General features: G+C 37.1%; 1 protein-coding gene across 3 annotated transcripts in view; it reads left to right on the top strand.

Moving 5' to 3' along the window:
• Nucleotides 1-4,366: 4,366 nt before the first annotated feature.
• Nucleotides 4,367-15,429, top strand: part of LOC142343322 (flotillin-1-like) — a 44,900-nt gene continuing 33,837 nt past the window's right edge. For all 3 annotated transcript variants that reach the window (XM_075395156.1, XM_075395154.1, XM_075395155.1), the window contains exon 1: nt 4,367-4,608. In XM_075395156.1, the coding sequence (XP_075251271.1) occupies nt 4,490-4,608 (119 nt within the window). In that variant the 5' untranslated portion in view covers nt 4,367-4,489. The remainder of the gene's footprint in view (nt 4,609-15,429) is intronic.

Genomic DNA, 15,429 nt, shown 5'->3' with positions numbered 1-15,429 from the left:
ATTTGGCAAAATTATTTTTTTTTAAAATTGTCATTGAGACAAAAAAAGAGCGCGGATCAAACATCAATTTGACAAAAGGAACTATAATAAATTTGAATTTCGGAAAACGAAAGAATGTCCAAACTGGCTTGAATTTTATTCAAACCAAGATGCGCAAAAAAAACTTGTTTGAAAACGTTACAAGCTCTTAAGTGAATGTGAACTCGTTAATATTGGGGAAAACGAAAACACCGTTGGTTCCTATTTTATTATTATTTCTGCTCCTTTCAAAAACAGCTTATTCAAACATCCAAATCCGAGCGCTTAAATTGGAATTTAATAAATGAAGTTAAAAATTGCAGTTAAACAGCCACTTCTATTGAAAGTGTAAGAAACTCATTCGGTAATATTTTAACAGAGCAAAAAAGCAATTTTTGTAAAATTTAGCAAATTAGGCACTGTTTTTTAATATCCTGCTCCCTTAAAGCAAAATTTTTGCTCGAGTTGCAAAAAATGACTTTTCAATCCGTTTCATTACAAAACGTGAATCCTTACAAGTCCTGAGCTTCTAGTTGTACATCGGCAGTGTTAGCAAGACCACTCACAGAACTATTCAATGCTCACCTAAGAGAGGAAAAATTCCCTTCAGAGTTAAAATTAACCAATGTGGTTCCCCTTTTCCAAAAAGGTGAGACAGATAATCCAAACAATTATAGATCAGTTTCTATTACACCTGCTCTCAAAATTTTTTGAGAAACAATACAAAGCGAAGATGGAAGACTGTTTGCATACAAAGAAGTCTTAACCAACAGACAATTTGTTTCAATAGAAAATATTCTATCACAGACCTAGTAGTCCACTTCACTGAGCGCGTTAGAAAGGAATTGAATAAAAACAAGTTTACTGCATGTGCGCTTCTCGATCTCTCAAGCCTTGAATTCCTTGATTCATCAGTTAAAACTCTGTTAAGTTTCTTGAGCCGTAGGATGCAAAATGTAATTGTGAATGATGAAACTTTTGACTGGATTGAATTATATCGGGGGGTGCCCAGGGTACAGTTCTAGGACCGCTTTTGTTCGATCTTTTTGTAAACGATCTTGAGCTAAAAACGTGTGCAATTATCCAATACGCTGACGATACTTCTTTTGACTTCACATTGCAAATTTGATATTTGTAAAAAGTAACTTGAACACTCAATAGAAGTTATACAGGATTACTTGATGTCAGTGGCACTTAAATTAAATGCAGATAAAACTGAATTTTTTGTAATTGGCATAAAGAATCAACCACAATCACTACAAATTCGAGAGCAAGAAATTGAAGAGAAAACAGGTGAAATATCTGGGTGTAACTGTAGATAATAAACTCAACTATCAAACAGAGGTTAAGAATCTGCTCTCGAAAATGGCCCCAAGTATTAAATTCTTGTAGAACTTAAAAGACTGCCTACCAAAAAAGCTACTTCCCGTTATGGTTAATTTGTTTTAGTAATTAGCCATTTACAATATCCAGCCGTACTATTGAGCACATTTGATAACAATTTAATCGTTACCTTAGAAAAACAATTAATCTGGGCGGTAAAAGCGTGTTATCACCGTTCTAAATTCGAATCATCTACAGATATTAAGCTACAGAAAATACTACTTGTTCGTCTCCTTGACTACAGATGAAACTGCTACCTCATCCTCTTAATTACTAATCGAAAGCTAGCATTCAACAGTAATAATGGACTCTCGCTACCTATTTTGACTGCTATAAACATCAAAGAACTGGAAAGTTTTTCACCAAACAGTTATAAAGAACAAACACTACGATGAAGGTGTGGTCCGAAAAGGTATTGAAGTTCTGAACAAGTTACCTATAAATTTTTTATTTGGGCTATGTAATTACGCTTTGTTTAAAAGAAATTTTAAGAGATTTTTTTCTTTAAACAGTTTGTTGCAAATTCTAGAAATCATAGTTTTTGTATAGTTTCATGGCGTAACTTCAAATTTTCGTGATTTCTTAAAACAATAGCTATAATACAAACTTTGATTTGTTCTCATGTGTAATTAATGTAATTAAAGTGTAATTTCTCTCTATACCTAATGATTTGAAACGTGATTTATATCTTTTGAAATATTATTTTGTAAAATTGTAACAACTAATCATCTAAGATACCTTTTTAGACCTATAAGGATTTTTGGCTATTAAGTCTGGATAAAATGCAAGCAAGAGGAAATTGAGTCTTAATGCTTTTTTTATTTTACGTTGGTAGGTCCTGGAAATTGCTAAAGTGGTAATGAAATTTTCGGAATTGAACGCAGTTTTTCAAATGCTTTTTCTGTTGATGGTGATGGAGGCGAGGCCATGTTAAGATTTTTTTCTTTTATAAAGTTAAAATAAATTAGAGGACAGCAGAAGGAATCAAGTGATTCGCCTAGAACTGCGTCAGGAACAAGCAACTGACAAGCATCGTAGAACTGACTCTACAATAATTTGAAAAGCTTATTTAAATAATGATTTGATTTCAAGTTCAAAAAAATTAAAATATAATAGCAATGACTTTTGTTTTCAAAACTGCCGTAATGTTTTTGAGATAATTTCCTAATAGAAAATTTCAAGCAGTTTTGGGACTTTAATATAGGGCTGGCAGCTTTACAGAAGATTGGCACTTCCATAGACAGGAATTCTGACATTTTCATAAGGAGGAGGTCTGTGTATTCATTTTATTCCTTACAAATTTGTATTCAGTTAAAACGATACTGCCTTAAATGTAGATCCTTAATTTTATGAACAATTTCCTGAAAAGTTTTTCATAAGTTATCTTAGCAGAATTTTCTGTAATATGTTTCCAAACAGTAAGTTGAACAATTTAGAGCCTCCCTAGGCTAAAGAATAAATTTTGAATGTGTTGGACTTGGGCGACTGCAGAGCTTTTTCTGCACTGCTTGTTAAACGCGGCTCTTTTCTATATTTGTAAAGGTTATTCATATATTGTTCAGAATTTAATTTACCAATAGAGCGAAAAACGTACATTAGCAATTCATGTGTTCAGTCTGTCGACCGATAACGTTTTATTCGGAACAAACAGCTGGCGAATATGGGCATCTTTTGATGAAGTAAATTGTAGGTGAGGCCTTTTGAAGTTGATTGGGTTTGAATAATTTTTTAGATATACATCCGTAAAGCCCACGGCCCTACTAAATTTTGGTTTTGATATCTTTTTCATAATATCTCGAGCGGGTTTTTCTTCTCTCAAGTGGTTGTTTTAAATGGTTTTCCTGTTTGATGGAGGCAATTTTTTAGAGGAGCAAGAAGAATTTATTTCTTAGAAACAAAAATTAGAACACAGTAGACAGAATGAAGTGATTCGCCTAAAGCTGCCCCCAGTAACAAGCAACTGAAAAGCATAGTTAAACTGTTTGTACAATAATGTTTAAAGTTCATTAATATATCGATTTGATCCCAAATTCAAAAAGTCTAATTAAAATTTGATTGCATTGAATTTAATTTTCAAAACTTCCGTAATGTTTTTTCGAGATAGAATTGCCTGTTAAAAATTTCAAGCAGTTTTGGGACTTTACTCTTGGGGTGTGAGCATAACAGAAGATCAAAGCCAGGCTCGAACATCATGGTGCCAAGGTTCTGAAAGCCGATTATCTATGTTACGTTTACAGATTACCTCACTCACCAACGAAAAACCCGCACCACTTCCGTAGACAGGATTTCTGACACTTTCATAAGGAGAAGGTCCGTGTATTCATTTGATTCCTTTATCCAAATATGTTTTCAGTTAAAACGATACTGCCTTAATTGTAGATCCCTAATTTTATGAACAATTTCCTGAAAAGATTTTCATTAGTTATTTCATTTAAATATCGATTTAAAACTTCATTTAAATATCGATTTGATCCCAAATTCAAAAATTCTAATTAAAATTTGATAGCATTGAGTTTAATTTTCAAAACTTCCGTAATGTTTTTTAATCGAGATAGAATTGCCTGAGACAACTGGAGAGTTTTCTGCACTGCTTGTTAAACGCGGCTTTTTCTAAATTTGTAAAGGTTATTCATGTATAATTCACAATCCAATTTACCAATCGAATTTGCCGAGATATAAATTTATGGCGTGAAGTAGCGCCCTCTACCGCATCACTCGGTTAAAATGTGCTACCAATCTTAGAATGAATCTTTCCTTTTGACACAGTTCCAAGATGAAAGCTATATCACAGCTTTTGGTAAGTTGATCGTGAATAGTAGTTTTTCGTATCATAAAGTTAAAATGGACTCCTGCGACTTCGCAAATAATGTTCTGTTCAGTTCGCGTTGCTCTTTTCTTCCGGGGAAACGATGCTCCGTTTTGTTTTGCTCAAATGAAGGTTAAATTTTATCGAGATGTTGAGTAAATTGATAAATTTTTTCAGATCAGTTTGGTTGAAATTTGACTACTCGTCAGCCGGCAGCCTTAATATCTCGTTAACAAAGGCTTCAGTTCATTCACGTTAGTGAAGTAAACAGTGAATTAGAAGATGTTTCGAACGTGTGGTCCAAATGAGGCGATGGTGGTGTCAGGCTGCTTCCATAGAAGACCCCTTCTAGTCCCAGGAGGAAGAGTTCTATTCATACCTGCTCTACAGACATTGCAAAGGTAACACCACAGTGTTCATCAAGTCCTGGGCCGAATCTGAACTGTTTTTTTGTTAAATATTTTTAACATTTTTGCTGACAAATGTTTTTGTTAACTTTAATTATTGTCATGAATATTTATGTTAAATATTTATTAATTTCTACTCAAGAATTTATTTAACCAAAGGGTTTTGCGGCTGTATACTTGACTCAAAGATGAAATTCTCCTTTTCATGCATTAATAAGCATTACTAGAAATAACTATTTCTAGTACTGCTTATTAAACTAGAAATGAGATCAAACGAATTATTCGCGACTATTTTGGCAATTTTCCTAAATTTTGCTTCTTTTTTGTATTACAATTGTTATGAATTTAAAATGCAAAGATACACGATCTCAATATTTCCTCGCACAACCCCCTCCAACGTAGTGGGTGCCTACTATCTGCCTCCCGCACGTGCTTTAAATTTACATGATCTAAAACAATGACACGTAACCATAACTGGAGTTGCCTAACCTACTGAACGCTAATAATAGAAAAGATCCTACCAACTCACAATTGAAATTCTCAACGTTAAAGTTTACAAACGCTGAAGGAAGCTCATTCCAATGTCTGCTCTATAATGAATTCCTCTTAAAAAGTCACTCGTTGGGTAAAAAAGAACGCTTGAATTCCAAAGACAGATATACATACCATGCCAACGGGAGTTTATGTACAAATTAATTAACGCTATTCTGAGGAAAGTTGTATCAATTAAGGATTTAAAATTGGGTAACTAACTGCATTTAAAGTCTCCATGGTAGGCTCCCGTAACATAGATTATGAGAAGTTTCAAATTTCTTAAAGAAATGGGCCTTGGTTTTTTCGCAATTTAAGACTATTAGTAATTGGATTGGATATGATGAAGTTGTCAATGGTATATGATTTTTATTTTAAGTTGAAATGGAGGACATTTAGTCTGTTTTTTTGGTATTGCAGTGTACGAATCACTGATTTATAGAAAACTGGAGCTCTGTTCTACAAAACGTTGTAGAAGTAAGTGGCTTCTTTAATCCTCAGAAGGTATTGAAATGGAAGTATTTGGTATTGTAAGTTTAATTCATGAGAAGTTGCATATTTAATTGCTTTCAAAAGAATTTAGTCCGGTTGATCTTTGTAAGGCGATTTTTTTGCCTGACTGATTTTTTTCTGACCCATTTGACTCTTCGTCCTCCAAAATGGGATAAACAGGTAGCGCCAAGCGGGTATTAGTTTCTAGAGCCTTTCAACTCTCTGGTCCCCAAGTATGTGACTCACAGAAACTGTTTTGGAGACTTATACTTATGATGTGAAGGGCGGTTCTTAGAGGTTGACCCCACCCACCACCTCCCCCCCCCCCACACACACACACACAGCAACCCCCATCAGCCGCCCTTGCTTCACGCCCAATCCCCACCCAGTCACATCGTTCAGGCCGTAAGGGCACTGTGTAGTCAAACGCCCCCTCCCACCGCTGCCACTATACCCCCCAACTGTTGCCCTCATCCCCATCAGCTCCCTCCCCCGCTGCGCTCACCTCACGCCCCTTCAATTCAGCTAAAGCTAGCCTCATTAAACTGTGGCTTGCTACTGACGAAGCCAAGCGCTCACCGGAGGTTTAAGAGCAATTCGTCCGACGTCAGTAGGTTATGTTTTCTTCGATTGACGCTTTTTCTCAACTGTTTCTGAAGTGAAATTAGAAGACAACGCCATTTGGCACTCAATTACACAGCGCACTATATACCTAAACATACACACACACCAAGGCACATACACATCACAAAACAAATTCACTCTCACACACACACACACACCGCAACACACATATACCATACAAACTCAACACACACATGGAATGAACACACACTACATAAAACAAACAATCACCACACAAACATCACAGACCACTCAAACGTACCCATACAGACACACATGCTATACACTTACAACACATGAACCACACGCACAGACGATTTCACACGCACACACAACGGAAACACATCACAGAAAAACACAAACACACAACACACACACCCGTACAACAGCATTACCCGAAAAGCCAAAGTCTTTGTCAAACACCTAAGTGGAAAGGGCTGCAAAAATTAAGCACAGGCAAAAATGACCATCTCACCCTAAGTCTTAGAAAAAATGGGTGAAAGCAACGCCAAGCAGGGCAACACCTAAATTTAAAGAGGTGCACAGAGCGAAAACGCTTTAAAAAACTTGATCGTAAGAGCCGCAGGACACTGTGGAACGTGAGCACAGCAAAAGCCCAAGCAAAGAGCCTACAAGGAAGAAAGCGCAAAAAACCACCAACTGAAATTGTTTGAAGAGGACGCCAGGTTCTCTAGCCAACCCCTTCACTGTGGCTCTCCATATTCTCGTCGGGTTTCCTGTCCTCTCCACGTCGTGTCCTGCAAAGATAAGTAAAATAAACCTACGCCACAAAAACAACACCCACACCACTCACAGGCCACACACAAACAACAGACACACATCACAGACATACATACACCACACGCGCATAAACCACACACACACCACGAAAACAACCACACACACGCAACATCTGTGTGCTCAAATCACAAACACACCTCACGCACACACAGACCCACACCACACAGGCACCAAAGTCACGCACACCACTTGAATCGCAGAAACAGATCAAATACTCACATCGTGGATCTTTTCCGTTTGTGCCCGCAGTAAGTTTTTCACTCCCAGTCAAAGAGCACATTCCATTACATAGTAAATCATTATGTAAAAATATGGCACGAGAGTTTTGGGGGGGGGGTTGCAAATTATATGAGCCTACTAAACTGGGGAGGGGGGGGGGGGCACAAACGGGAAAGATCCCAGATCGATAACACACGACAGAGACAACAACCCAGATCGTTAAGTTATTCATCCACAGTCGAAGAGCACGTTCCATTACATAGTAAATCATTATGTAAAAATATGGCACGTGAGTATTGGGGGTGCAAATTATATGCGCCTACTAAACTTTGGGGGGGGGGGGGGGCACTAACCGAAAATATCCCAGATTGTTAACACACCACAGAGACACATCTCATACGCACGAGATCACGCACACAAATAACCCCTGCACCCCAATAGAACAAAAAGCAAACCACGCACAAAAAACACATACAGCACCTCCCGTGGTACCTCAAGACCCGAAAAGCCGAAAACCAAATCCTGTGCCGAACGCCGAAGAGGAAACGAAAGGAAGCCAAAACAGGCACAGGTAAAAAGGACCATCCCACCCTGAACCTAAGCAAAAGGTCAAAAACACCTATGGCCTGTGCCAGCTACTTAAAAGGGAGTTGCAGAGCCCAAAAACGCTTAAAAAAACGTAATCCGAAAAGGTGCAGGCAAACGTGGGCAAAGTAAAATCCTAATCAAAGCCTACGAGAAACCGCAAAACGACAACAACCGTAATGGGTTGAAGAAGCCGTCACTGCAGCCAGCACCTTCGATGAGCCTCTTATGATCCTCCTATGGTGGCCTCTTCTCCTTCACGTCGCTTCCTGCTGAGAAGTTAACAGAATAATCTCCAGTAGGTGCAAACACCGCATACCAAACACATACACACAGACAACACACACGTGCTTAAACATACTACTCGCACAAACGCCACACACACCAAATAGGCAACACTACAGAATGGACTTACACAACAGAACAATAGCACAAACACCACAGGCACACACGACACAGGCCACACATACATAAACCACTCGCACCCACGCAATATCGCACGCACCCCCTTCAGCCACCACACCCGCACCACAAAAAAGCGAGCCACACACACATCGTACTAACTTACCACAGACACCAAACCAAACATCAAATAACACCTCACACATACCACAAACACCTTAAACGAAAAAAACGCACGCACAAACGCATCACATACCACACATGCACACCTTTCAGACAGGACTCACAACACACGCACAAGCCACACAAACACCACAGGCACTCAGCAAACACACAGACACACCACAGGCTCGCAGACAACACACATACACCACATACCAAGCAAACATATATACACACACCACACGCTTAAGCACTCACATTCATCCCACAGATAAACACCACAAACACACACACACATCACAGGCACACACATCAAACACAGACATGTATCACAAAGTCATTTCGCACTTATTCGCCACAAAAAACCCACTCCACAGCACACCACATCTCACACGGGGCACAAACACGTGAAAAGCATATAAGCATATAAGGGCCTAATTCTAAGCATATGCAAAAACATTGCCAAGGTATGTGAAGCCTAGGGAGTTTGCCAAGAGCTTAGAAGAGACGGTCGAGTGCATTAAAAACGCTCAAAAACCTAATATTGTAGCAGCAGGCGAAAGCGATCGATGTAGAAGTCAAATCAAGGAGCAAAAGACTTTAAAATAATTACATAACTGTACAGAGAGCAGGTCCTTGAAGAGGCGAGGAAATGATTGTGACTAAGCAGGCACCACATCTATCAATTTTTTACACTGGCACTTTCAGCTCAGTATTAATTTTATCTTAATCTCTATCTATTCTTTTTATTAAACTGGTCCTTAAAACTCTTAAACTTCTTTGTTTTAATGAAAAACATCTAAAAAAATCCTATTACTGCTATTATTTTGAGTTGAACAATTTTGCAATTGGCTTTTAAATTACCATTTATTCAAAACCTATTTGTTCGAGAACTATTAATTTCGAGTTTTATTAATTTTAAATCTCGAGATTTATCCTTATTGAAATACTGACAGTGTTTGAGACAGGCGCCGTTTTTTTGGACTTTTTTGAAAACTGGGGTTTTGAAACTAAGTCACAGCTTCAACGATTTCTAATATTAGAGGCAAGAACAGTGATGTTTCTGTTCCACTCTGAATTTTTTTATTGGCTGTTCTTATTTGGCTGCTGTCAGGGAAAATGTTTCAAGCTAGCATTAATTTTTTCCAAATTTCTAAAAAAATTTAAAGGACAGCTTGTTCACAAAACAGTGTTTGTAACTAAGTTAAGAAAGCAAGGTCAATTAATATAACTTTTTTCACTTTTGTTTTTGTCTTTTCCCCCACATAAGTTTCCAAGAAATTGTTTCATTAGATCGTTTCTCATCTCAGCCGAATCGTATTCCACATCTGCTGGCCCCATCAAGCAGTTTAATCGATTATTTACGTTATGCAGCACCTTTTAAAACTCACAAATGCCCGCTGCTAATAATGAACTATCAGATTTCATCCATTGCTTCATTGGATGTTGCGAAGTATTGTTGTTGCCGATCATTATAATGCACTTGTTTATCTTAGCGCAGAATCACATTTTCATTACCCAGATGAGCTGCTCGAATTTTATGCCTACACCTCAAGGAAGTGTTGCGCTTGTTGAGCTTGTCATCCTTGTTAATATCTTCTGAGAGACCGACCAAATTACTCTATCACAATCAGAACTGATTGGCTTGAAACATTAGTTTAGAGTTGAAATAAATACAAGGTGGACATTTCAGCGCAGTCTGCAGTTCTCTTACATGACATTTAAAATTCTAAACCAGACCCAAAATAAAGTTGAGCACCATAAAGCTTCGATGAATATCTTAATATTTCGGGTTTCATAGACTTTCACGACCTAAACTAGTAACCTCTTCTTTTTTCAGAAAGATTGCGCAAACGTAGAAAAGAGTCTAAAATAAACACTACACTAAAGTTTTTCTTTGGAGAAACGTAGAAAAAAGATTAACTAAAGTTTAAATTCGTTATTGCATTAACAAAAAGTTTGTTCAGAGCCTTTGCTCGTTACGTTTACAAGAATTTTTCTTTATATTTGAACTATTTTTTGTCAGTTGAAATCACTTCGAGCGAATTGACAGCAGGGAGATCCAAGATTAAACTGAATCCCTCCGCGACATCACCAGAAAGTTTTTCTCAGACATTTTTTGCTTCTTTTCTAGCCGAAAATTTACACCAAAGTTTGCTTAGAAATTGACACAACAAAAATTGCATTCTGTAAAGTTTCTTGAACAAAGTTTCAATTGAACAAAATTTTGATTGTCAGCAACACCAAGAATTCTTTTTAACACAAGGAATCAAATAAAGTTTGCGCATCTTTAAATGGACAAGTCTTATTTAGCAAAACCATCTATCAGATTATCAGTTTTTTTGCTGGTTTTCTTTCCAAAGCATTAGATCTTCCCAAAGCTATAATCTAGAATGAGCAGAAACACGGTCGACACAAAATTTTTGCCATGGAAGCTTAGGTGCATCAAGTCCCCAGAATTAGTTTTCCTGAATTGGGAAGCATTTGTTTATATCGAGGCCCCACTAATGTTTCCAAGAAAGTTTTTCATTAGATCTGTATTTCACATTGGTTAGGCCATCCAGCAAGTTACTCGAATGTTTAATTTTTTGCATCACCTTTGCAAACCAATAAATAAGTGCGGCTGTTTTTAATAGACTATCACTTTTTAGCCAGTTTTTAATTGAATGGAGTGAAATATCGCTGTTGCCTTTCTTTATAATGCATAAGTTCAACTTTGCGTAGATTTGCAAATCTCCGTTATCCACATGTGCTGCTCGAAGTCCAAGCCTACTTCTCGAAGAAACGTTGCGCTTCTTGAGCATGTCATCTTTGTCAATGTCTTTTAAGAGACAGATCAAATTACTCTCGCAAAATCACAAGGGATTGGCTCAAACAATTACTTTAATGAGTTAAACAATTACTTTTGAGATCTGGGAAAATGCAAGCTGGCCCTTTCAGCGCAAGCTTCAATTATCTCACATCACATTTAAAATTCTAAACCGGACCCAAGAAAAAAAAGTTTAGCACCTGAATGTTGCTATGGATATCTTAATATTTTGGCTTTCAAAGTTTTTCAATACCTAAACTCATAACCTTGTTTCCATTTCCGAAAGAGTGCACAAACGTGGATGTTAATCCAAAATAAACACAATAAAGCTTTGCTTTGCAGAAGAAAAATCGAAGAAAATACATTTAAAATTATATTTGTTTTTGGATTAACAAAAATGAAAATTCGAAAGCTTTGCTCATTATGCTTACAAGGATTTCATTTTCACTCGATAGCAATAGTTTTATACTCTTTTTTGGTCAGTTGAATCACTTCCAGCTGGTCGAAAGCAGAAAGTTCAAAGATTAAACTTAATCTTTTTTCGACATCAACAGGAAGTTTTTCTCAGCTATTTTGGCTTTTTAACAGCATATTATCACTCAGAATTTGAAAAATAAGTTTGGACACAAAAACTTTAAATAGCTTAGTTGAAAAACGCATTCATTGATTTTTTTTAACAAAGTTTCAAATGATCAAAACTTTTTAGCAAAGCCAAACTTGCAATTTTTTTAGCAAAGCCAAGAGATGTTTTATAACAAACAGAAGCAATTACTCAGTGTAAATTATGAGCATCTTTGAAAGAGAGCGTTTTGACAGGTCTCAATTTAGCAAAGCCAACAATCAGATTACCAGTTTTTTTGCTGAATTCCAAGCATTCGAGCTTCCTAAAACTAAGATCTAGAATGCAAAGAAACCCGGCCGGCACATGTTTTTTTGCCATGGAAGCTTTTTGCCATGGATATATATCGGGCACCACATATTAAATTCCATGAATATTTTCTCCTCAGCCAGAGACTATTTCACATCTCCTTGCGCCAAGCCAATTACTCGAATATATACGTTTTTTTGCATCACCTTTGCAAACCCACAAATGAGCGCTGCTGTTTCTATTGGACTATCAGATTTTATCAACTGTTTGATACATGACGCGAAAGATCGCTGATGCCAATCATCATAATGCATAAATTTCACTTAGCGCATAACTGCACATCTTCGTTGTCCAGATGTGCTGCTTAAAATTGAAGCCTACACCTCAAGGAAACGTTGCGCTTGTTGAGCATGCCATCCTTGTGAATATATTTTGAGAAACTGGTCAGATTACTGTCTCCCACAATAACAACTGATTGGTTTAATAAACAAATAACCTTATTGGGTTGAGTTTTCTAGGAAAATACCAGCTGGACCTCCCAGCTTAGTCTGTAGTTATCTTACATGACATTAAAAAATCTAAACCAGACCGTAGGAAAAAAGATGAGCACAATAAAGCTTCTATGGTTATCGTAATACTTTGGTTTTCAGACTTTCGCAACCTAAACCTATAACCTGATTTCAATTATTCGAAAAAAGTACGCAAACGGAGAAAGAATCCAAAATGAACACAAAGTTTTGCTTTGCGGAAATAAAAAACGCAGAAAAAACAACTGAATATAAAAATTTGCTGTTTTATTAACAGAAATTAATATCTTTCACGACCTAAACTCAAAAGTTGATTTCCTTTTTCCGAAAGAGTAGGCAACTGGAGGAATTAATCCGAAATAAACAAAAAGCTTTGCTTTCCGGAAACAAAATACGCAAAAGCTTTTAGAAAAATGTTTCTGTAATGACCAAAATTAATTATTCTCAAAACCTTGGCGCATTATGCTTACAAGAAATTCTTTTTCTTGTATTAGCATAATGGGTTCAAACTCATTTTGTCAGTTGAATTCACTTCGAACGAGTCTAGCGCAAAGTTCTAAGAAGAACTTGTCCCTTAGCGACATCAGCAGGAAGCCTTTCTGAGACATTTTTCGCTGCTTTGAAACCGCAAATTAACCACCCTGATATTAACAAAAAATTTACACAAGAAAATGTCAACTAGCTTAGTTGAAAAGTGCATTCAATTGAACATTATTTTGCAATTTTTCAACCAAGCCTGAAAAATTTTAACGAACAGGAACAATTAATCAAAAGTGTAAAGTATGCGCCTCGTTCGACAACTCTTAACAAGCAGAGCCAGAAATCGACAAAGAAATTCAAAGGCTTTATTATCCTAAAAGATTTTTGCACTGTCATGAATCTTCTCAAACAGAGTTCAGATGTAGCGTGTGTGTAGTCTCTCAACAGTCGCTTTGGTTCTTAGTGCCCCACTGCTCTCAAGAAACAGACTCAAAATATAAGGCTGAAAATTGCCAAAGAAGTCCACTTCTAACTGTTCACAGAGATGCCTCATAGTTTGGAAATTGAACAATTAAGCATCATCCTCGTAAACTTCAACCAAATTTTGAGAAAGCTTTTGAATTAGAAACAGGCTTTAATGGATATTGCTCCGTTTTGACGCTGGAATATTGACTGATAGCTGAGCTCAAGGCAATGGAACTCTCGAAATTTTCTTTTTCGATTGGCAAAACAATAAACTAGCGGTTGGACGTGAAAAAAGAAAAATTTGAAATCAAAATGTGAAATATCTATGTCGGAGAGTGGTTTAGATCGATGATGAATATCTAAAAGCATTTAAGCTTAAGTTATACATGTCCTAACTTAATGAATGAGCTAGTAATTTTATTCCGCATTTCAAGGAGCGACTTTGATTTTCCAAGAAACCACAGGCTTTGAAATCCTTTCTTTCTTGCAAAACAAACGTTTTAATCTGAAAAACGCATACAATGATTTACAGTTGAGAAAAACCTTTGTTGTAACAGTGTGGACACGAAAAGTAGCCAATTACCTTATTCAAACAGAGTATATGAGCAATTGCCGGCATGTCTGCAATAAAGTAACAGACATATTTTTTTTTACAAAACTTTAGTCAGCTGTTTTAGGTTTTCAAAAAATAATGACTAACTCAAAAATAATGAGGGAGAAACCAAGTTTAGACTTTCCATGTCATAGAGCTAGCAAACAGAGATTGGGAAATGCTCCTCGATGTTTTGGTGGAAGTTGAAAGCTCTGAACCCATAAAGGCTGCACAGCAGTTTTGGAAGCCTAAATGCAAGGGCACCATCGGAATTCAAATTGAGTTAATTTTTTGGTTTTCGAAGACAGTCCCACGCCGTTTTCGATAAATAGTCATCAGTCCAAGAGATAAAAACGTATTCAGCGCTCTTCGGCAGAGTTTTTTTCCGACTGGTTCCTGCTTAGTTGCGAATGGGTGATCGCATGGTTGCAAAAGATTTCATCAGAAAGCCTGAATTGCTATCGGAGCGTTCTTCATTTTCTGAATTTTCATTCTCATTCTACGCTAAGAGTCTCATCCCTCTAACCAATTGATTTAATTGCTGCTTAACATGTTTCAAAGTTGATCTAACTTTCCTCAATGAATTTTTTTCGTAATTTTTTCCATCACTTCGCGTAAGAGCTCCGTATTTTTGTTTTCGGTGGGTTCACCCACTGGAACTTTTTTTGGCTCCACACAAAAGATCCGTTCTTCTTCTGGCGACGTCCAATTGATTTTTTAAATTGCTCTTTCACAATAAGTGGAGCCCCCAGCGAAAACATGCTTCTATCCCCTCGTGTACCGTTCTTCAGGAAACTCAAAGTCTTCACTTTCAGTCTCTATCGCTGGAGGACCTTGATTTGATGCCTCATTTACATCTCGTCCCTGCTCTTTTGTAAAATTTATAAACAGGATCAAAACTCGGTTACTGTCCTCAATCTGGAGAGCCAACTGCGTCCTTAGATGTCGAAACTCTTGTCTTGGAAACTCCTTCGAACGAAGATGTAGTCCAAAGCTAAAACTTATTTTTTTCATTCTTAGAGCGCTTCGGCAAACCTGTTTGACAACATATGTTTAATCAACATTGAAGTATGAGGCTTTAACCTAAAACAACGACAAGGCATACCATTATAGAGCGGCGATAGGTGAGTCCTAAACACCAGAGTCAATATACCTAATGACTTTCACGGTGTAAAAAATTGATGTCCTAACTGACAGAGCTTTTCAAATAAAGCAAAAGTAAATATTGAAAAACTGCTAAGTGTCCCTTCCAGAGCAC

This window comes from Convolutriloba macropyga, chromosome 7 (assembly GCF_964194025.1).
Source record: "Convolutriloba macropyga chromosome 7, txConMacr16.3, whole genome shotgun sequence".
Taxonomy (NCBI): Eukaryota; Metazoa; Xenacoelomorpha; order Acoela; family Convolutidae; genus Convolutriloba; species Convolutriloba macropyga.
Note: the sequence above shows the minus strand (reverse complement) of the source record. Positions and strands in the feature narration are given on the sequence as shown.